The sequence below is a fragment of the Solanum lycopersicum genome, chromosome 11 (assembly GCF_036512215.1).
Source record: "Solanum lycopersicum chromosome 11, SLM_r2.1".
Lineage (NCBI taxonomy): Eukaryota > Viridiplantae > Streptophyta > Magnoliopsida > Solanales > Solanaceae > Solanum > Solanum lycopersicum.
Window position 1 is genome coordinate 8,511,338 of NC_090810.1, and position 20,796 is coordinate 8,532,133.

General features: G+C 34.7%; 3 protein-coding genes across 5 annotated transcripts; 2 read left to right on the top strand and 1 right to left on the bottom strand.

The window, feature by feature from the left end:
- Positions 1–1,636: 1,636 nt before the first annotated feature.
- LOC138339508 (uncharacterized) lies at positions 1,637–10,251 on the top strand. Of its 3 annotated transcripts, XM_069291150.1 has the most exons (6): positions 1,637–1,771; positions 3,549–3,644; positions 4,619–4,973; positions 5,088–6,832; positions 8,362–8,767; positions 9,410–10,251. In XM_069291150.1, the coding sequence occupies exons 5-6, from the start codon at positions 8,708–8,710 to the stop codon at positions 9,896–9,898; spliced, it is 549 nt and encodes a 182-aa protein (XP_069147251.1). In that variant the 5' UTR covers positions 1,637–1,771; positions 3,549–3,644; positions 4,619–4,973; positions 5,088–6,832; positions 8,362–8,707; the 3' UTR covers positions 9,899–10,251. The 3 variants fall into 3 exon arrangements, with proteins under 3 accessions (XP_069147251.1, XP_069147252.1, XP_069147250.1); XM_069291151.1 differs by lacking the exons at positions 1,637–1,771; positions 3,549–3,644 and having other exon boundaries at positions 5,088–5,203; XM_069291149.1 differs by lacking the exons at positions 1,637–1,771; positions 3,549–3,644 and having other exon boundaries at positions 4,619–6,832.
- On the top strand, positions 1,769–3,512 carry LOC104644274 (transcription termination factor MTERF4, chloroplastic). Its single transcript, XM_010314518.4, has one exon. It carries the CDS (start codon positions 1,845–1,847, stop codon positions 3,339–3,341), a length of 1,497 nt encoding a protein of 498 aa, XP_010312820.2. The 5' UTR covers positions 1,769–1,844; the 3' UTR covers positions 3,342–3,512.
- Positions 10,252–11,333: 1,082 nt separating the features above from the next.
- Positions 11,334–17,530, bottom strand: LOC101262979 (eukaryotic translation initiation factor 3 subunit I). Its single transcript, XM_004250323.4, has 8 exons — positions 17,155–17,530; positions 15,848–16,063; positions 14,008–14,135; positions 13,618–13,737; positions 13,360–13,449; positions 12,664–12,750; positions 12,463–12,542; positions 11,334–11,613 (listed from the first exon to the last, which is right to left on the bottom strand). The coding sequence occupies exons 1-8, from the start codon at positions 17,336–17,338 to the stop codon at positions 11,538–11,540; spliced, it is 981 nt and encodes a 326-aa protein (XP_004250371.1). The 5' UTR covers positions 17,339–17,530; the 3' UTR covers positions 11,334–11,537.
- Positions 17,531–20,796: the final 3,266 nt, after the last annotated feature.

Sequence of the window (20,796 nt, forward strand, 5' to 3'; positions counted from 1 at the left end):
ATACAATTTTCTACCCAAGTCTCTTTCTCTTCCTCATTTTATACAATTCGCTTAAATTGTATATGTATAGCGAATTATACGTATATGTGTTTGCTATGGAGCGCAATTATGCAAACTTTGCTATAACATACAAATATGAATTTTATGTTTGCTATATGTGAAAGTTGCTCATCTTTTAAATCATATTGATATGCAAAAAATTGCAATTTATAGTACTTTTCGTATAGTTTTTGAATATCTAATTTTTTTTATTTAAACAATTAATGTAATCTAATTTAACTTTTAAAATCAATCAAATTAACTTTTGAAAAGCGGAATATGACAATTAAAAGTAGACGGAATTAGTGATTAAAATTCATCCAAGAAGGTTCTATATTTTCATAAAACATTTATGATTTTAGTAATTTCAAATGGTTATAGTTGTCATCAAAAAATAAAATTCTCGACCTAAATAACTTATGGAGAGAATACACTTAATTTTCAAATTCAAATATTACAAGTTTTAATTATGTATCAAGTTTCAACATAAGAAAATAAAACAAAAATCGCAATTTTTTTGGGTGAACTTTCACATATAGGGCCCGTTTGGATGGGCTTAATAAAAGCAGCTTTAAAAAAGTACATTTGAAAGTGCTGAAACTTATTTTTAAAATAAGCAGTTATGCGTTTGGATAAAAGTGCTGAAGTTGTTATGCCAAACGTGAAAAGGGAAAAATAGAAGAAAGAGATGTTAGGGTTATATGGGTAATTTGGAGATTGTATAAAAATATTAAGGGAAAAAACATAAAAATATGGTCAACTTAAAACAGCTTATAAGCTAAAAAAAAAAGCACCCCTACCCAGCTTTTAACTTTTGGCTTAAAATAAGTTTTTTTTTAACTTAAAATAAGCTATTTTGAGTATTGCCAAACAATTAAATAAGTCAAAAACCAGCTTTTAAGTCAGTTTGACCAGCTTTTAAGCTGAGCCAAACAGGCTCATAATCACTAAAAAATTGCTTAATTACTTTTTGTAACTATAGTTTTATAATTACAATTCGTAGCTACAGGTTATAGGGAGGAGAGAGGCGAACGAGACTGGGAGAGAGAGGAGAGAGGCGAGAGAGAAAAAAAAGTGGGAGAAATGTGAATTGTATATGTATATTGGTTAGATAGTTGTATATTATACATATGTATTTGTATATATGGCAAGGTATATTGGGAGAGAGAGGAGAGAGACGCGCGATAATGGGAGAGGGAGGAGAGAGGGGAACGAGTGAATTGTATATGTATATGGTTATATAATTGTATATCATACATATGCATTTGTATAAAAAACAAGCGAGATTGGGAGACGTAGGAGAGAGGCGAGCGAGATTGGGAGAGGGAGGACAGAGGCGAGCGAGAGAGGGCAGAGAGAGAGAGGTGAATCGTTTATGTATATTGATTAAAAAAAACGTATATTATACATATGTAATTGTATATTCTGACGAATTATATGTATACAAGTTTGACTAATTATACAAATTCGAAATCAGTCCATATAATTAACGTATAATATTAATCGTGAAATGATAATTATAACAAACTATAGTTATAATGAGTAACTAAATAGTATAAATTTATTTAACCGTCTAATTTTTTTCCCAATAGACAAAAGCGAATCCAGCCCAGCCCAGCGCATGAGTCGGTTCGGAACTCTTCTTCCTCCTCAATCTTCCACACTCAAAAGCCCTAATTTTTTTTTTCTCAAGGAAGGAAATGGACAGCAGATTCGTTCTGCTTGAGCAAAGGTAAGGCGTTAAAGCTGTTTTATTTTTCTTGTAAGTGAATTAATTCTTGAATGCTCTTTGTTTGTTCACTGAAATGACCTCAATAATAAGAAGAAATCAATCCTTAAAAACCATCTTCAGAAACCCCAAAGATTCATTTTTTAACTCAACCCTTAAACCCTACAGAACCCCTCAAGCCCCATATAGGGTATTGAACCAGAAACCCTTTTCAACCCATTCTTCTAAGTTCCCAGAATATGAAATGCCAACAGTAACATGGGGTGTAGTCCAAGGGCGCAAAGAGAAGTTGGTGTCACGTGTAATAATATCTGATTATTTGAAAAGTATAGGAGTAATCCCTGATGAATTAGAGGAGTTGGAATTACCCTCCACTGTTGAAGTTATGCGTGAACGTGTCGAGTTTTTGCAGAAAATTGGTCTGACAGTTGATGATATGAATGAATATCCCTTAATGCTTGGTTGTAGTGTGAGGAAAAACATAATACCCGTTTTAACTTACTTGGAGAAAATTGGGCTTCAAAGGTCTAAGCTTGGTGAGTTTATTAAGATTTATCCCCAATGTTTACATACTAGTGTCGTCGTGGAGCTTGTTCCGGTTATTAAGTTTTTACGAGGTCTTGATGTTGAGAAACAAGATATCGGGTATGTTTTGATGAAATATCCTGAGTTGTTAGGGTTTAAACTTGAGGGAACAATGAGTACTTCAGTTGCTTACTTGGTTAGTATAGGGGTTAATCCCAGGGATGTAGGGCCGATGGTAACACAATATCCATATTTTCTTGGGATGAGAGTTGGGACGACTATTAAACCACTTGTGGATTATTTGGTTTCATTGGGTGTGCCGAAGAAAATATTGGCGAGAATGTTGGAGAAGCGAGCATATTTACTTGGTTATGATCTTGAAGAGACGGTGAAACCAAATGTAAATTGCTTACTCAGTTTTGGACTTAAGAAGGACACTTTGCCTTCTGTTATTGCGCAATTTCCACAAATTCTTGGTTTACCTTTGAAAGCTAAGTTGTCGTCGCAACAATATTTCTTTAACTTAAAGCTTAAGATTGATCCTGATGGTTTTGCTCGAGTCATTGAGAAGATGCCACAAATTGTCAGTCTACACCAACATGTGATAATGAAACCAGTTGAGTTCCTTGTTGGACGGGGATTTTCAACGGCTGATGTGGCAAAGATGATTGTAAAATGTCCTCAGTTAGTTGCTTTGCAAGTTGGCCTCATGAAAAATAGTTATTACTTTTTCAAGAGCGATATGGGTCGACCAATGGAAGAGCTTTTGGACTTTCCAGACTACTTCACCTATAGCTTGGAATCAAGAATCAAACCCAGGTACCAGAGGTTGCAGAACAAGGGAATGAGATGTTCTTTGGGTTGGTTTCTCAATTGTAGTGACCAAAGATTTGAAGAGAGATTGTATGGTGATTATATAGAGCCTGAAAGTTCTGGTCCGTCATTTTGTATGGGTGGGAAGTTAGAGCTGCCAGGCAATGAGATTGTATCAGAAGAGGAAGATGAAAGTGAAGATGAAACACTATATAGACGCACTGTCTCTTTGTAGTGTACTTTGTAACATTTGTGAATTGGGTATAAATGGTAATATCTTTCAATATTAGCTGAATTATTTTGCTGCTTTCTGCCTTTTTCTTCCATTACGATCAACGTGTTTTTTGTAGTTTGACAACATTTATAACAGTCCAATGTATTGAAATGAAGATCTTCCTTGTCTTAACTTCTACCTTTTGTATTGGTGTACCTTAATATCCAGGCTTTACTCCTACTGAAGTTGCGTCCATCGAAGGAATTGTCTCAGATGTCATTTGCATAATCTTGACCTTATTTCTTTCCATGGGATTTGTTTCAGGTTTAAAGTCATTGCAAAACAATAGTTTCTTGCTATTTGCTTATCCTCCCGCTATGATCATTCCTGATATTGCAGAATCATATAGCTTCAGAAGCAATATTTAAGTCGAAGGAAAATCAAATATCTCATGTTTAATGATTAATATGATATATTCTTTCGTTTATCAAGATACATTCTCATGTAAAGAATTTAATTAGCTGATTATTTAAAGAAAGAATCAGTTACCACTTCTTGCTCATGAAAGTATTGCAGGTATTATAGGCTTAAACCACACCCTTGGTGCTAGTTCATCTATACAATTGATTTACCTTCTCAAAATAAGTCATTTAACAAATCTCAGATCAAAAAATTGTACATTGACAATTAGCAATCATCATGGTTTGGGACGGGTGGGGATTAGATCCCTGTGAACCCTTCTGTTAAGATTTATGAAGCTGATGTGAGAAGCCTATGATACATCAATGTGAACTCATCCTGATAGCTCTCACCCTCTGATGATTAGCTATTTCTGCTGTCCTAATTTGCAGCTCGTTTGTCCTCTAGTTTACTTTTGTTTAGGCATGTGAATTGAAAGGAGGAAGTACTGTTTAGTTGTTCTTTCGTTATTGACTTTGTAGGCCCTGTATTCCTGAATAAGGATAGAAAGCTTCTACAAGGTTGGAAAGTTTTATAGTATCTTAAAATGCTCAAGTCTTTATTAGAACTTTACTAGTGAAATTGCATGCAATTCGATTTATGCTGTGTTTTCTTCTTTTCCTGGAGTTATGTGTTGAGATGTTTTAACATAACACATCATCTCCTTGATTCCATTTTGATGCAAATTATAAGAATTGGGTGAAAGAATTGATCTTGCAGATGACTGAAACCATCTTATTTCTTATCTTTCTCTAGTATATAATGCTTTATTCAGTCAGAGAAGACATGGATCAAATGGTCCTTCGCAGTTATGGTTTCTTGTGTTTCTATCTGGACAGTGTTAACTGTGGGGGGAGGAGTGGATGTTCGACGTTACGGAACTTTAAACCTTGTACGAAGAAGTGTCTTCTTTAAGCTTCGGAGGATGCCATGTTATGGGTGAGATTTGATGGACAACTGGAAGATGCCAAAATGGAGGAGAAAATGCAGGGTATGGATGTTGCTTCATTCACGTTAATGTGAGTTGTTTGGAGAGGAAGAAATAGGAGATCTTTGAAGGGGTAGACATGAGTTTACTCAGTTGAGCAGTATTCTCTATTCCTCATCTGCTTTTGGTGCACCCATGTAGTTCCTTGTTGTGTAGAAGATTGGGTGGCCTTTTTGCACATCTTCTTGTTGGTTCTTTACTTTTCGGTACTACCCTTTGCATACATCCAAATCTTTGTCCATGTCATTAAGGAGGCTTTTTTTTTTTTTGCGGTTAGCAACTTATTCTTTTCTCCCTCAACTTTTGTTCGATATGTCCAGTATCCACTGTGGGAGCACACATTTTCTGAATTGATGTTAAGCAGGGAAAAATATATCTTTAACTGAGACTTGATGAAAGGCAGCATGGATGTTTGAGACTCAGTGAGATTGACAAGGTATGACCAGTATTTCATGGTTACAATTTTGAATCTTTTTTCTTGTCCTCCTCAATATGCAGGTCATTACTGATATACATTTGGCTTTTACATTTAGAAAATAAATGGTTAGTATAAATGGCTTTAAAAATTTGAAAGTAGTTCAACTGCCACAACACAAATACTTCAAAATGGAGATTGAACTACTTTCAAAGTAAGAAAGGGGAAAAAAGAATAGAGTTCATCTCCCTGCTGTAAAAATGAAGAAAAATTTATCTTTTCCAAATTGAGGAACTTGGTCTTGTCTAAACAGAGCACTCTGCTACTTCTACATAGCTGACATAGAATAGGAGTTACCTTGTTTAGTCTAGAATTCTTCCTGGTTATGAAAGTCCATATCCTAAGATCTCAGATTGGTATACTATATGACAAACGTAAAGAGAAGAAAAACGACATTTGATGCTTCAATGACCGTTGAGTCTGCATGTTGGGACGATCTGCAAAATTCTACTTCAAATCCTCATGAAATTTGTCTTGCTGTCCTTTCTTCCCTCTTCTCAGTTCTCTTCGATTAATATTTCCTATGATATTTGTGTTTTTTTTCTTGCATTCTTTATTTTTCCTCTTTTTCAGATTCTTGCTTGTGATTTATGGCTCGTTGTTGACACCCAAATTTTGACCCTCCTGGACAGTAATTAATTATCGAGCTTCCTAACTTTCAAACGTTTCAAAATAGTTAGTCTTATAAAATTTCAAATGTATACATATAATTTCGCAAGTTTTTTTTAGTTTCGTCGCGTTTTGTAATTTATAGATGGTATATGTTTTACGCAATCATATATATAAAATCGTTTCAAAAAGATCTTACTTTGGGTTTAATACTTTACTAAATCAGTTTACATGTGTTGAATTTTTTATTTTATAATTACGTCGATTACTTTATTTCGTTAAAATTTAAGAAGTTTATGTTAATTAATTTCATCTAGTTACCGATTATTTAATCCGTTTGGGAAATTAAATGTGGCCTTTTTCTCAACTAGGGCCAATTTTGCGGCCCAAATTTCAACTGCCAGCAATTTCCCATGGGCCCAATCCTTTTCTTTTTCTTTTCAAAATTTCCAATTGATTAAGTCCCCTTGCAGTGGTATGCGTTTTGTCCTTGCAGTGGTGAGATCGAACCACGTCGCTAGCAAGGACATGGGCATCGATCTTGAGTGTTCATCTTTTTCCGATTAAGTCCAGATTTTTCAGGAAAAGGATCTTATCCAGAAGAGGGAAGAATTTTTGAATGGTGATGGAAATTCTCAGTTCTACCCTTTTCTCCTCCTTTCCAAACCCTAATTTCCAGCTATTTAAGCGGAGATTTCTTTCATTGTGAAAGAGAGAAGGAGAGGGGAAGAAAAAAGGGTGGGGTTTCTTAAAGATTTTCAGGGAAAACAGAGAAAATTACATAAAAAAAAAAAGAAATTTCTGAAAGGAATTATAACTAGATATATAGCGAAAAGAAATCGAAAGATCTTAGAGAAATTAGTGGGGAGTCGAAGCTTTGGTTCAGAGCCTTCACTTAGTCCCTCTGCTTGCGAAAATCTTTTGGAGCTGTCGGAAGTCGTCTCAAGCTTGCTACTGTCCCATTTCGCTGCACTCTAAGAGGTAATGCTCATTCCCTTTCGAGCCCATTTTGTTCCTAATGAGTTGCTTGCCTGACTGCTCAATCCTTGGCTGCCGATGCGTTAATATTTGAGATGGGTTTGACTATTGGGTTGGCTGTGCAGCAGCGATAAACTTGGTTTGTTCGATAACCTTTCGTTGTTGCTTGTTCTTCGCCTTTCAAAATCATTTAATGCCTGACGAAACCTATATGTCTGTCTGTGTTTTCTTTCTTGATGGTCCCTGCATTCTATTACTTGTTTTAGGAATTCCTCGAACTAGCGTAGGTTAATTTCATTTCGGTCGTCTTACAGTATAGTCAACTCTTGGTTTACTTGATTTTATCTCTAGTTGTTAAAGAGTGTCCTAAGTCGAGTTTAACGTCGTTTTCTTTTAAATAATGGGTATTGTTGTTGCTATATGGTCCTGAATGACACATGACGTTGGTTGTGATTGTTCGACGTGTCTTAGAATAAATTTCTGCCACTCCCTTCTCGGTCACAAGCTGTATAAAATACATCATCCGTGTTCGTTCATTCATCTCGCGTAGTTATTCCTTCATGACAAATGAATTCGTCCTCCTTGCTATTTAGGATCTCTGTGATTTTCTGTGAGATGAAATTGTGTGATTTCTCTGTTACTGTGTAATGTTAGCAGGAAGAACTCTGTTTCTTGAATAAGTGTGTAATTTGTTTCCTTATATGATTTGGGTTTGTTATTACTTAGTCTTGATTATACGACTTGGGGTTATTATCATTTATCATTAGATTTCCTGGGTATGAGTTTTCATAAATGCATGCGTGCAATGTACTATTGCTTACTGCCATATCTGTCAAATTGGTTAATTTGTTTCTTAGTTCACGTTCGAGTCATATTTTCTGATTTAACTTAAGTCTCTATAATAATAAGTATTCTATTCCTCGTTTTGCTCAAGTTTTTTTTTTTAAGATAGTAAAAATGTCCCTCGCTTCTAGCTGTTAACAGTAAGTTGTTGCCTAGAATGTGTGCTTAAAGTGTTTTCTTGATGCAAATTTAACTTGTATCCGTTCATCCCTGTTTACATACTATTCGCATGTCTATCCATGGTTGGCTTCAACGGAACTTTCACGGAAAATTCATTTTCAAATGTCTTACTTTGGTTTTGTAATGATCATGACTCGCATCTGTTAAAAGTTATTTAGGCCTTGGTATGAGTTTTTTTACTTATTAAAAAAAAAATTGTTTGAAAACAATTAAAGAGGTTCGGGGATTCCTATTAATGTCTTAAAAAGGTTCAATAGCACCTAAGACATTAATAGGAATCCCCGAACCTCTTTAATTGTTTTCAAACAAATTTTTCTGTTCAGTTATTTGAAAACAATAGTTTTCTTAATTTTCCTTTAAAATTAAGTGGTGACTCTCTAAAAAGTCAAAACTCTTTGAAAAAATAAATATTTTCCGAATTCCGGATAAAACACTCTTATTTCTTGAGAAAACTTTAGGTAGTTGATGAGTTTATACCTTAAAGTTTCTCTACTTTATTTTGAATCCAGCCCAGCATAAACTGGTTTCAACCATCTGACTCTTCTATAAAGCGAAGTGCCATTCAAAGACTGATAAGTTATCTCCTCAAGAATCTCTCTTGAAAACTCTCCCTCGTGTGAGTAATAGTTGCTATCCTGAAGGTGGTCTCAAGACAAGCAATGATGATGAAAATGCTTTGGAATTAGTGTCTGATCTACTTGGTTCATCAAAGAGTTCGGAGAATTTACCGCGTTCTCAAGCGATTGAGATAAACCCATTTCCTACTTCCTCTCTGAGGGGTGTTTGTGCTAATCATTCAGGCTTTGGTTTAAATGATCCTTTTAGTCTGAATCTGATGAAGAACCTTTGCTTGACATGGGTTTTGGTCACACAGCATCTTTTAACGAATTCAGGAGTTCATTACCGCCAATACAGGTATGTCGTTATTTATTCTCAATAAATAAAGGTATGTTGTATATATCGCCAACTAGGTTCAATAGTTCGCAAATTGGTAGAGACACAAACATGAAGATAAGATAAATTTCAACAAACTAATTTCACTGTCTTCTAGCAGCAGTATATTGAAAATTAATGTAATAACATAAAGTTTGCTGGACACTCCATTTAGACTTAATTTCCTTTTGGCCAATTGGGAAGATTTGACACTTATTATGTACTAATATTTTGTAAAAATGCTTTCTAGGTAAGAGAGGGAAGGGGTGGTGGTTTTGAACAAGTACTGGGTGAGATATATATTTGGAGCAAGTGTTTAGAATTTTTGCAAAGATATTAGTCAGAGAGAATCAGATTTATGATGCTGTAACTAATTCCACTTTTGGAGGGTGTGATCTACGTTACTTCTTGTTCACCTCTCCTGCTTGTTTAAACTCTTAATCATGCATGGATATTAGCCAGTCGTCTTAGTTGGATCTCGAATCAACTGAATTTGGTTGTACCAGTTCACTTTGCCAAGGGTTCTGATTCCGTTTATATGCATTTATTTGCCGTAAAGTGAATAGGTTTTCTTGTGTTTAAAACTCTGCTAGAAGTCACTGAGTTGTTGATGATCTTAAACAGGAAGAGATGGAAGCTGGAGATCATCTTGCGTACACAGCAGACCTTCTTGTGCCTTTTCATATTCATCTGGATCTCTTGCTGCGGCAACTTCCTGGATCCCAGATGTGTCAGTTGTCCAAGATGTGGACGAGGAATTGGACTCATCACCAACTACTTCAGTCCGTGACACAGAAACAATTAGAAGCTGAGGTTGCAGAAGTGTGCAAAGTAGATCAAAATATGAGTACAGATGAGAAAATTGATCAGCCAAAGTCGAGTATTGACTGTTTGGTTGATGGACATGCCACTCCTGGCGAGCTGCTGGACATGACTTTGGCACAATCCTCGATTGAGACTCGTGATAACAGTGGTACTGGTCCTGTTACCTCCGGTCAGGAGAACCCATATGATATGCATGGAAATGTGAACCTTGCCTGTAAAAGCTTGTTGCTCATTGGTAATGGTTCTGGCTCAGAAGCAGAAAAGGAGGCCGCCTACACCGTTGGATGATGAGGAAGTAGCATTTAGAAGTAGTGTGACGCAGCGTTTGTAGATCTGATGACCTATGTGGGTGTCTTATCAAGCATTCTTGGCGAGTTGCAAAAATATTTAGTTGGAACAGGATCAGTCTTTTCCTTTTAATCGGAGAAGATCACTAGTCCTTTGTCGAAAAATTGTACTGTCTGACCACATTTGATTGATCATAAGGGAAAAATTAATGAAATGAAGTGCTACTATAGCAAGAGCTTGGGGTACTTGATATTAAAATTGATGAAGTAGCAACTGAAATCTGTATTGTATTAGTTATACAGTTCCTTGAAATTTGCACTGTATCAATGTCAGTAATTCAATTTGTGTTATGAGATACACTTGTAAGAACTATCACCCTAAGTTCATGTCTTGATTTTCTAGATACAACTCAAGAACAACCTAGCTAACTTTGAAAGATTAACCCCATAAACATTTCCAAGTTAAAGGGATTATGGAGATTAGGTTAGTGTAGTGGATGCTCTTAGAACCTCTCTGGGATAATGTGTATTTCTTCAAATGTTGATTGTTGATTGGTAATCTATCCAATGTTTGATCAATCACATAATATAGTTGATTAAATCCCTTCTTTCTTCCATCTCATCTATTTATTGTGTGTTTAATTGACCTCAAAAATGGGCTGTTTTGGCCGTTAGGGTCAACCGGCTCCACGGCTAAGGTATTAACATACCACTAGAAAAAATATTGACATTTTAAAACAGGGGGTATGCCTGCTTCAGGGCTTGTTTGACCTCGAAAATGGGCATGTTTGGCCGTCAGGGCCGATCGATTCCATAGCTAAGTTTTCAGCATTTTGGACATCGTAATCTGGACACAAAAAAAGATGGTAAACTAAAGCACACGAAAATCTGCTAAATAGAGAAAGATATGCCTAATCGGGCTCGTTTGACTTTGATCATGTGGTGTAAATACCCTCTTCTCTTTTTAATATCGAAAGACTCACACGTCAAGATGAATTTCAGCTTTTGATCTTCGTTTTGCAAGTGTATTATTCACATATGATTTCCGCTTTTGAACTTTCTAAATATCATTTTATTGGTAGTATCAGTTTATATGGAAACATGTTTTCTGCTAAATGCTAAGAATTATATATCATCGTTCTTCCTCTCCAGTTTCTACATACGGTTACATTACATGCAAATGCTATGTGTTGAGGTTAAGATACCAAGGTCCGATTTCTACTTTATATGTTACCTAATATTTAATTTTGTTTTCCCCATTGTGATAATATAAAGAAAAGAGTTTTAGTTACTAATAAATTTGCCGATAAACCATTTACTTAATGCGCTATGAAACAATGGTCAAGCTTCAAGGAGCAGAGGATCAATCAAAAGGTAAGATATATACTTTGCTTTTTGAATAAATTGATCATGCTAGAGTAAACGCTTGAAAAAAATTGCACCTAAAAATATCCAGTAAATATGTTTTGCTCAACTTGTCCAGAAATAAAATGTTAGTTCCTCTCGTGCGATGAACATAGGTTGCAACAATAAAAGCATACAAAAAATTCAATGGAGATAACAGGAAAGACATAATTATCCTCCTTTTCTACTGAACACCGAAAAGTAACAAAACTTGCAAAACCTGATCCTATCAAAATCTAAATCCTGATGTTGAAGTAATCCTGGTCAAAATGATGCAATCTCACATATCCATCTTCACCACCACTTGCAAAACTGCAAAAATCAAACATTCACACAACACTCGAGATGGAATAACCAATTAACTTCGCCAACAAATCAGCTTTTTAAACATGTCCAAATTGGAAAATGATCAGCATTACTGAAATTTGTTATTCATTGTGATCGAAAAACTCTCCCTTTGCTCAAGTACACACTAAATATGTAAAACTTCAAATAACTCAAAGATGATGTTTCTTTTCCTGTTTTCACCTTTAAGTTGGAAGGATCCAAAACTTACTACAAACTTGGAGAGGAAGTAAAGAGAACCATCAAGGGCATACAACACTAGCACAAAATTGCATGTTCAAAAAATTCCAACAAACTAATTTCACTCTACCCATCCAAAAACAGTTGCCTTAATTTTCTATCTGAGTTGTCCTAAAATAAGTCCACCATTTTCTTAAGCAGGAACCTTTTATCATCGATTGTTAATAACAATGTGACTAAAAAAACTGATTAGGAACCACTATGATTCTTATAAACTTAATTGTTCATAAAGAACAGCTTCATCTTTGTCATATGGAGGTAGTAGTAGTAGTACTATACTTGTGTGACTAAAAACGGATTAGGATTCACTATCATTCTTATAAAATGTAATTGTTAATAAAGAGTGTCTTCATCTTTGTCACACGGAGGAAGTAGTACTACTACAAAAACGAGATGAGAAAACAAGAAAAGTTGAGTTTTCTTAGAACCTATAAAGAAAAGGAACACAATTTTTAGAATAAATTATTGGATTAAAATCTAAAACTCGTGAGCCCACACGAAAACAAAGTCAAGTTTCAATAATGGCACAAGTACATGACATCCGCATATGAGATGGCAGGAATGTGGAATGATTACCTTTTCCCATCAGGATTGAAAGCCAAAGCATTTATTGGTCCAAAATGCCCTTTGACACCTCCTATTTCTTCAGTAAGAATCTGATGCATATCCAGATACAAATTACACACTCCGAAATGTAATGAAACCAAATCAGATCCATTTTTTCTCTTTTTCAGGATGGGGGAAGATTATTCCTAACACCAAAATATATCCACTTACCTTGTCATAGAACTTGGCCTCAAACTTTCCAGCACGATGGTCAGTAGTGGTGACAGCTGAAGCGTCTTGACCACCTCCCAGAACCACCTATTGACCAAGAGCAGCATTAGATTAGAGAGATACATCAAGAAACATTACAGAATCCTTCGGAGAAACTTTGCTTGCAGAAGAACAAATCTTTAGACTAACAACATCAAACCGATTCAAAGTAACACATATCCGGTCCTTTTTAGTTATTTTCTTAATCAGTAATGAGACACTCTTGAAGAACATCTCTTTTGTTTCATAAGATATTTAAGTTCAAGTGTCCTTATCAAATGTTGAACAGTAATGAGCAATGTTGGTTACAGTGAGCATTAAGTTCCCTTATCTTGCGAATGATTAAAGATCTACCACAGTACAACGGTTTAATCAATTTCTTGTAACAGTGGACTTGTAACTCCCCATTAAAATATCTTTTTGAGATTAAAAGATCTTATTCAGGACACTGATAATTAACATAAAAGAGCTGCAAGTCGAAGACATTATTATCTTCAAGGAGGTAGCTTCGTGAACATTTCAAAAATTTTAACTTGTTTCAACCACCCCCCACCCCCACCAAAAATAAAAAAGAAAAATACATAGGAGAAGATAACAGATTAAAAAGCTATCTATCAGAACCATTCAATGTATCAGTTAATGAGTGTCAATACATACATGATTAAGAAGCGGCGACATTGTGACAGCATTCACGGGTCGTTCGGTCGTATAGTTCTTGATAAGTGTCAAACTTCTGATGTCCCAGAGCTGGAAAATCGACAGAGATTAGAAATAAAGAGGAACTCTAAAAAGAAAAAAAAAAACAAAGTGGATATGGACATATGCAGCTGAAAATCCAAAATGAAATATTGCTAGGTAGTTGCAAGAACTTATAAAGAAACAATGGCCATATTTCCAAGGGCTATGAGGAGCTACCTTTGCAGATTTATCAAGAGAACCAGTAATGAAGTGCGAACCATCCACTGATTTTTGTAGCGATGTAATACCCTTTTTATGACCGATTTCTTTGTCAGACTCCTTCAGTACCTTTCCAGTCTACAAATTCGGAAGACCGTCAATACATTACACTAGCTTCGAAGAACAGGGAAAACTATCTTAAAACTAATTAATATTTAAGAAAGGAAGACAAAGCAAACAACAAAGCAGATACTGCGATGTGAAATAATGCAAAAACTAAGCGACCTGATAAATCACCAAACTGTTCATAATAATAAAATAAAGTATCTAGAGTAATAACCCAAAATATTATCGAACTTTGACATATTGACAGCACATTTTCCATGAAGCTGAAACACACTAACGTACCTCAGCATCCCAGATACGTATTACAGCATCTTCACCAGCACTTATAATTGTTTTATTCAGGGGTCCCCACACAGCTCTGTTGATTCTTCCCTGGGGACCCTTTAAGACGAGCACCGACTCACTCATTTCTAAAATAAGAAGATTATTATTAGATACAGTGAATGTCAAGATCATGAGATGAGAGTCAGAAAGTGCCCAAAATAATGGAAGATAGGCTCGTTTGAAATTAGTATAAGACAGCAACCACCAGAGAAGCAATAACAAACTATACAAGGCATATACCTTCGTCTCAAATTCCAAAGCATATTCAATGTGTTAGATGTGACAACTCTGGAAACATATTAGGCTTAACTCTTGACAACAAATATTCCCTAAAGCTATATACCTTTACCAATCTTGTATAATTGAACAGAAAGCAAGACCCTTCCATTTTCTGCACATAAATCCTACATGTTTTTAATGGTGGTCATCTTTGCTTTTTGATATAGTCTACAGTACATTTTTTTCCAATACTCAAGTTCTGGTTTACATAGAATTAAGGATAATGGATAAAGTAATAAGATAATTATTAACGATATGTGACTTTAAAGGAAACAAAAGGGGAAGTATAATATGACTACAACAATTTTTTCTTTGGTAACTGAACTTAAAAAGAGTGGGGGGGGGGGGGATAGAAATCATCTGCTTCGCCGCCAGACCCCATAACCAAGCTCCATATCAAAGTGAATTATCAATTAACTCAGAAGTAGCACTAGTAACTCTATAGTTAAAGGACATGTGATTGTAACAGGACTGGTTCCTTTAAGCTCCTTTGTGGTGAAGTTAGGGAGTAAGCTGTCGCCTGTTAACTTACAACATGCATAAACAAATTCACTTTACATACCCAAGTGCATCATGCTAAGTGGCCGGTGATAGAGGAGTTCCGAACTTGATAAACATGAACACTCCTAGTGACAGGACATGGTTTTGCTCCACTATTCTGGTTGTAGTACTTATCATAGAGAGTAAATTATATGTTGGGTTTCTGCATGAATGTTGGTTTTGGCAAGTGTTGGTGGATAGCATAGGTGCCAGCATGGAAGTTGGGTATTGTTATTACCGATGGAGGATCAGTACCAGGAGGGATCCATTCTGATCAGTTTGAAAACATGGGCCAGTGCAGACATATATACAATTGGGTGGCCTGAGTTGGTAAGTCGGAATGCAAAGAAACAGTCCCTTCACTCCACATATTTAGACAATTATTCATATGCTGATATTTAAATGACAGGTTTCTTCAATGATGCTAACCACCACAGACATACCAGGAACGGCCTCAACAACTAAAATATCAGCACAAAGACAGAACAGACAAACATCTGATAAATGATGTCAAATTGTCAATCATAGCAAATCATAATATAACTAATTAAGAATACAGCAAAACCATCATAGCTACTTTATTGGTAGCTTGAGAAATTAATTCACGATATATCCAAGTCATTTAAAAACCAACTATGTGCTAATATGATCATAATCAAATAAAATGCATCTGTATAGCTCTGACTTGAGGTCATAAAGAGTCCAATATTCACATCTCTGAAAAGGAAACACAGTGGGCTTAAGAATAGCTACACTGGAGACATGAAGCTTGTCACAAGATACTTGAAAGCTCATAAAAGGAACTTATTTGATGCTTCCACAATAATCCAATTCATTGTTCGCAATTTAAAAGGAAAGAGTACACAAAGGCAATATTTACTTCACAAACAGAAATACAACCCAACAATTAATTGTTAAAAAACAACAATTAAACAAGACAACACAACAGAAGATCAACCTTAGAGTTCCAGAAACTTACGTTCACTGGGATCTTTGCTGATATTTTTGATATGGATAGCAGATGTCAGTCCCATAAAAGGATCAGTGGTGATCACTGCGAGTTTATCGCCAACTGAAAAATCAACAGACCTAGCAGGGGAGTCAAAGGTGAACGTGTGCAGCTGGGCACCAGTTTGGACATCCCACAACATTGCAGTCTGATCCGCACTTCCAGTTATTAGCCTGGACGAATCCCCTTTAACAAACAATCAACAAGTCAACAACCACAGACAGTCCATTTCTCAATAGTATTATACACTTTACCATACATGATACGAACAAAAAAAAAAAGCACTTGGTCTCTCGTACTGTGACTACCAGTTTTCATTAACCTTTTATTTAGAAAAAAGAAACATGCCAGCAAGTATTGGACCTCAAAGCCCTTGTAAGGTAAAAACAAGACCAATGAGATATAACTACTTTACTACATCCAATTTTCACTAGCCAAAGTGGACATAATACATAAAGAGAACAACAGAAATTCCAATAACATAGATTGATGAAATATGAAGAGAAAGAAAGGGGAGTAGTAAGAAGATTGTGAATGAAAGTTTTACAATTTTTAAGCAAAAGACTATTTGGGTAACGAAATAAGTACAAGATAGAGGATGAAAAATCATCCTTCACAAATTTAACCCATCAAAACAACCAAGTTCATCTGAAAAATCAGTGATTTGTTTTATAGCAAATCAGTATGACAAACAATATTAGCTAGAGGTAAATTAAACATGTGATAGCAAAACTGCAACCATATCAGTTTCTTTTACAAGCAGGTCAACCATCAAATCAGAATAGCCGTTAATGCTCTTCGTTTATTTCACCTGATTTAAAAAGAACTTACTGATCATGAACAAAATCATGGTTAAATAACTAGATAATCAACTTGTTGGACTATAATAGGTATGTTGTGTTGGGGATTTTAATCAACAATTGTCTACAAATTTGATTAGATACTTTTATCCAGGTGCAAACAGCAGTAACTGAAATAAAATCTTGAGATGTTACTTGTAGCCTCAAACTTTAGCCATAGACTAGGCAATTAATCGATTCAAATTCTTCGAATTTCGTTCGGAAAGTGCACCAAATCCGCACCATTACACTTATTACTATTACTACACCAAAAGCCCTAGAGACGAAGATTAATTATCCGAAAATTAGCTTATTTAAGTAAGCAAAGCTTCACTGTAGGCTAATAAACAAACAAAAACGGCAAGCATTCATCGTGTTAATAACAAATATCAGCTCAGTTCAGTATATCAATAGTATGAGAGAAGAAGAAGTAGTTACGAGAAACGTCACAGCACCAAACGGCACCGTTATGGCCACGGTAAGTGCCGAGGCGCTCGCCGTTATCGGCAAACCAAACGGTAGGGGTATGGTCCTTAGCGCAAGAGAAGAGCAGATCTCCATCTCTGTTGTACTTTAGAAAAGTTAACGGCCTTTCATGGCCCTTCATCAATATTGGCCTCATCGTTGTTTGTAGTCGGTCGCCGGAGTGATTCTCTCAGTGAGATTGTTGTTCGTCGCCGGAGTAAGTTCGCCGCTGAGGAAAGATGGAGAGAGACGAAGACGGTTGCAGGGTTTTTATTTGCTGCGTAAGTTTCTGTTGTTGCCGACCTATTTACACTTGGGCCACGACCCAATACTATCAATTGAGCCTAAATAATTTTTTGTGAAACTTACCTAAATTAAAGAACTTCCAAGTATAGCCATTCAATAGTTTAATTATTTTTCATAGTTATAGTTTGATAATTACAATTTATAACTATATGTTATAGGGAGGAGAGAGGCAAGCGAGATTGGAAAAGAGGAGAGAAAGGAGGCAAATAGTAGAGAGAGGTGAATTATATATGTATATCGATTAAATAATTGTATATAAAAAATATGTATTTGTATATATGGCAAGCGAGATTGAGAAAGAAAGGAGAGAGGCAAGCAAGATTGGGAGAGGGAGGAGAGGAGCAAGCGAGAGAGGGCAAGAGTGAGGGAGAGGTAAATTATATATGTATATTAGTAAGATAATTGTATATTATATATATGCAGCGGTTAGGTAATTGTGTATTATATATATATATGCATTTGTATATATGGCAAGTGGGATTAGGAGAGAGAGGAAAGAGGCGAGCAAGAGAGGGCAGAGAGTGGGAGAAAGATGAATTGTATATCTATATCGGTTAGATAATTGTATATTATGCATATATATTTGAATATTCTGTCGAATTATACATATACAAACGTGGATAATTATACAAACTCGAAGCCAATCCACATAATTAATGCATAATGTTAGTCGCGAGTGGTAATTATAACAAACTATAACTATATGAATAATTAAGTAATAAAAGTTTGTTTAACCGCGTAATTTTTCATATATTATATTTAAAAAATATTTACTATTTATAGCAATAACATTTTTTTCACTATATCGCTTTTAATACAATTTAAATACATATTATATAAAACAAATTATAAACCATATATAATACAAGTTTTATTAATAAACAATACATTCATCGCACTTTTTAATATAAGAACATGCAAAATAGGTTGCATTAGTAGTGCATGCATTAGTTATGTATACATTATTTCTTATACTCTATTTGATTTGATGTATTAGAAATAACAAATCTTGCACAACTTCTATTAAAAAATATAATGTTTACAAAAATACCCTTCATGCTTTATTTCTTTGTACACTTCCTTGGCAACAATTTTTTTTGCTAAAACATCAAAAAAGATGTTTTTGCTGAAATATTATTTACTCCTATTCTTCTTCTTCTTTTTTTTTTCAAATTTAAATTAAATAGTTGTTACTATATTGAAATAAGATTTTTTTTTTAAAAAAAAAGATGGCTAACTTGTTGACATTTTTGTCACCATATTTCCCAAACTAAAGTCTACCAGAAACATAAGCAATACTCCATATGCTCAAATTAACGTGTTCTTAGAATTTTTTCCGAATAATCAAAAGTACGAGGACTACTCAAATTGGAATTTTCCAAGTCCATTATAAGTAGATTCCCAAAATGAATTTCATCAATGGGGTTAAAATTCTTCATATGTTTTAGATCATCCATATATACCAACTGTAAGTTTTCCAATCCTTATAAAGCATCTCTAGCAAGGGCTTCTACCGAGCACTAGAAAAAACTGAAAGCCAAATCGTATGGCTAATGGTCTATCTTACGCCAGCATAAGCGCCAGTTGCTGGCCCTGACTATCATCCTATATTATTTTTTTCCTTTTCTTGCTTTTCTCTTTCTCGTTAACACTAGAAGATGATCTTTTAGAATACTCACCTTGTTTATGACTCTTTCAAAATTCAGCATGTTCATTTTCAGAACTAACAATATTTTTTCCGTCATTAACTGCGCTAGGTTCAGTGACATTTTCAGCTTCAATATATGAACTAGTTCGGTGAAATCTTCAACTGTAGTAAATTCATCTTGTCTAGTGACACTTTCATCTTCTTCAGTACCAATTTTAGAGCTATGGTAAAAATTTTCTTCTTTTTCATCATCATTGTCATAATGATCCATATCAATAAGAAATCCCAAACTCATATCATTAGAAGTTATGGAGCTTGACTCTTTTGAATTTCTTCAGTAGCATCTTGCGGCCTTTCACCGAACTCTTCTAGTGCTCTATTCTTACCAAAGATTTCTTCCCAATCCTCAGACAGTGTCCATTTCTTAGTATTCATTTTCTTGGCTTGTGGATCAATCTAGAAAATAAAAAATAAAATAAAACAATTTACTTGATCACTAGTTTAAAGGCACATCAACTATGAATAATTAGAGTGACTAATAAGGAAAGTACCATATGAAATGATAAAAATGTATATTAATCACCTTTATAAAGTCAATCCAATGTTTTGGATCGTCAACTATTATAGTTCCATCACTATATTAAAATCTCAAACCACTCCGAGTGTTCAACAAAGCTATACTTTCATAACAACTTTTTAAATATCTCATTTTATTTTTGATGTAAGGTTCACCTTTCAATCCACTTCTAGGATGATATTTGTATATATAAAGCTCTACCTCCATCAAGTATCGATTTAGGATTAACAAGTAGCAATGGAGTTAGTTTGAGAACAACACTCAAGCATTCATTGAAATCTTGACTTACGCTCCATCCCGAGCTAATATAATCAACCTTGATGGACTTATGTTTCTCGGATGAGCCAAGCTATATAAAAACATTGCTAATTTTCGATGCTTGACATACTTCTCCAATATACTTAGTTTAGAGAACTAAAGTATGAAAGACATCTTTATCCATTCTTACCTTATCGATACATACACTACCATTATCATTTATAAAATAGTGTAAGTGAGAAATGATTTCGAAACTTTGACACTCATACGACACCTAACCTCACGTCTGTTTCGACATCTTCTTAGAAAATAATCATGACTAGTCATGAAAAGACATATAAGGAGAACAAGAACTTGCTGAAACAATATTTCCACAAGAACAATATATTCAATACCTCATAATGGTTGCAGATCCATAATAACACCTTTACTTTCAATAAAAATAAGAATGAATGCATATAAAGCTTTTAAATAAGTATCTATGTGCATAAATTTTTAATTTTCGACCATATAACGAGTGGAATAGATGAGCTCAAAATATATTAAAAAGTAAGTTTCATCAAATCTATTAGCTTTGGACGACTGCCTTTTTCACAACTATTTGCTAAATTAAAATTAACAAAACACTTTGATTGCATTTCAAAATGGTTGGCTAACTCTAAATCGTTGATTTTGATAGAGAAATAATTATACTTAAATTGTGAAAGAGAGGCTGAAAATATATAGATTTTAATGAAAGATAAAAGTACTAACCTTGTAAAGATGAGCAAATAATATTTGATTAAGCAAAAGGAAGAAGAAACCTACTCTTAAATTTCCATTGAAA

Coding starts and splice junctions, on each gene's coding strand:
- LOC101262979 (XM_004250323.4), bottom strand. CDS start 17,338: ATGAGGCCAATATTGATGAAGGGCCATGAAAGGCCGTTAACTTTTCTA. Junction 14,136..15,847: donor CAGCAAAGATCCCAGTGAAC/GTAAGTTTCTGG, acceptor TTCTTATTTTAG/AAATGAGTGAGTCGGTGCTC. Junction 13,450..13,617: donor CTCTTGATAAATCTGCAAAG/GTAGCTCCTCAT, acceptor TCGATTTTCCAG/CTCTGGGACATCAGAAGTTT.
- LOC138339508 (XM_069291150.1), top strand. CDS start 8,708: ATGGGTTTTGGTCACACAGCATCTTTTAACGAATTCAGGAGTTCATTA. Junction 8,768..9,409: donor GTTCATTACCGCCAATACAG/GTATGTCGTTAT, acceptor GATCTTAAACAG/GAAGAGATGGAAGCTGGAGA.
- LOC104644274 (XM_010314518.4), top strand. CDS start 1,845: ATGACCTCAATAATAAGAAGAAATCAATCCTTAAAAACCATCTTCAGA.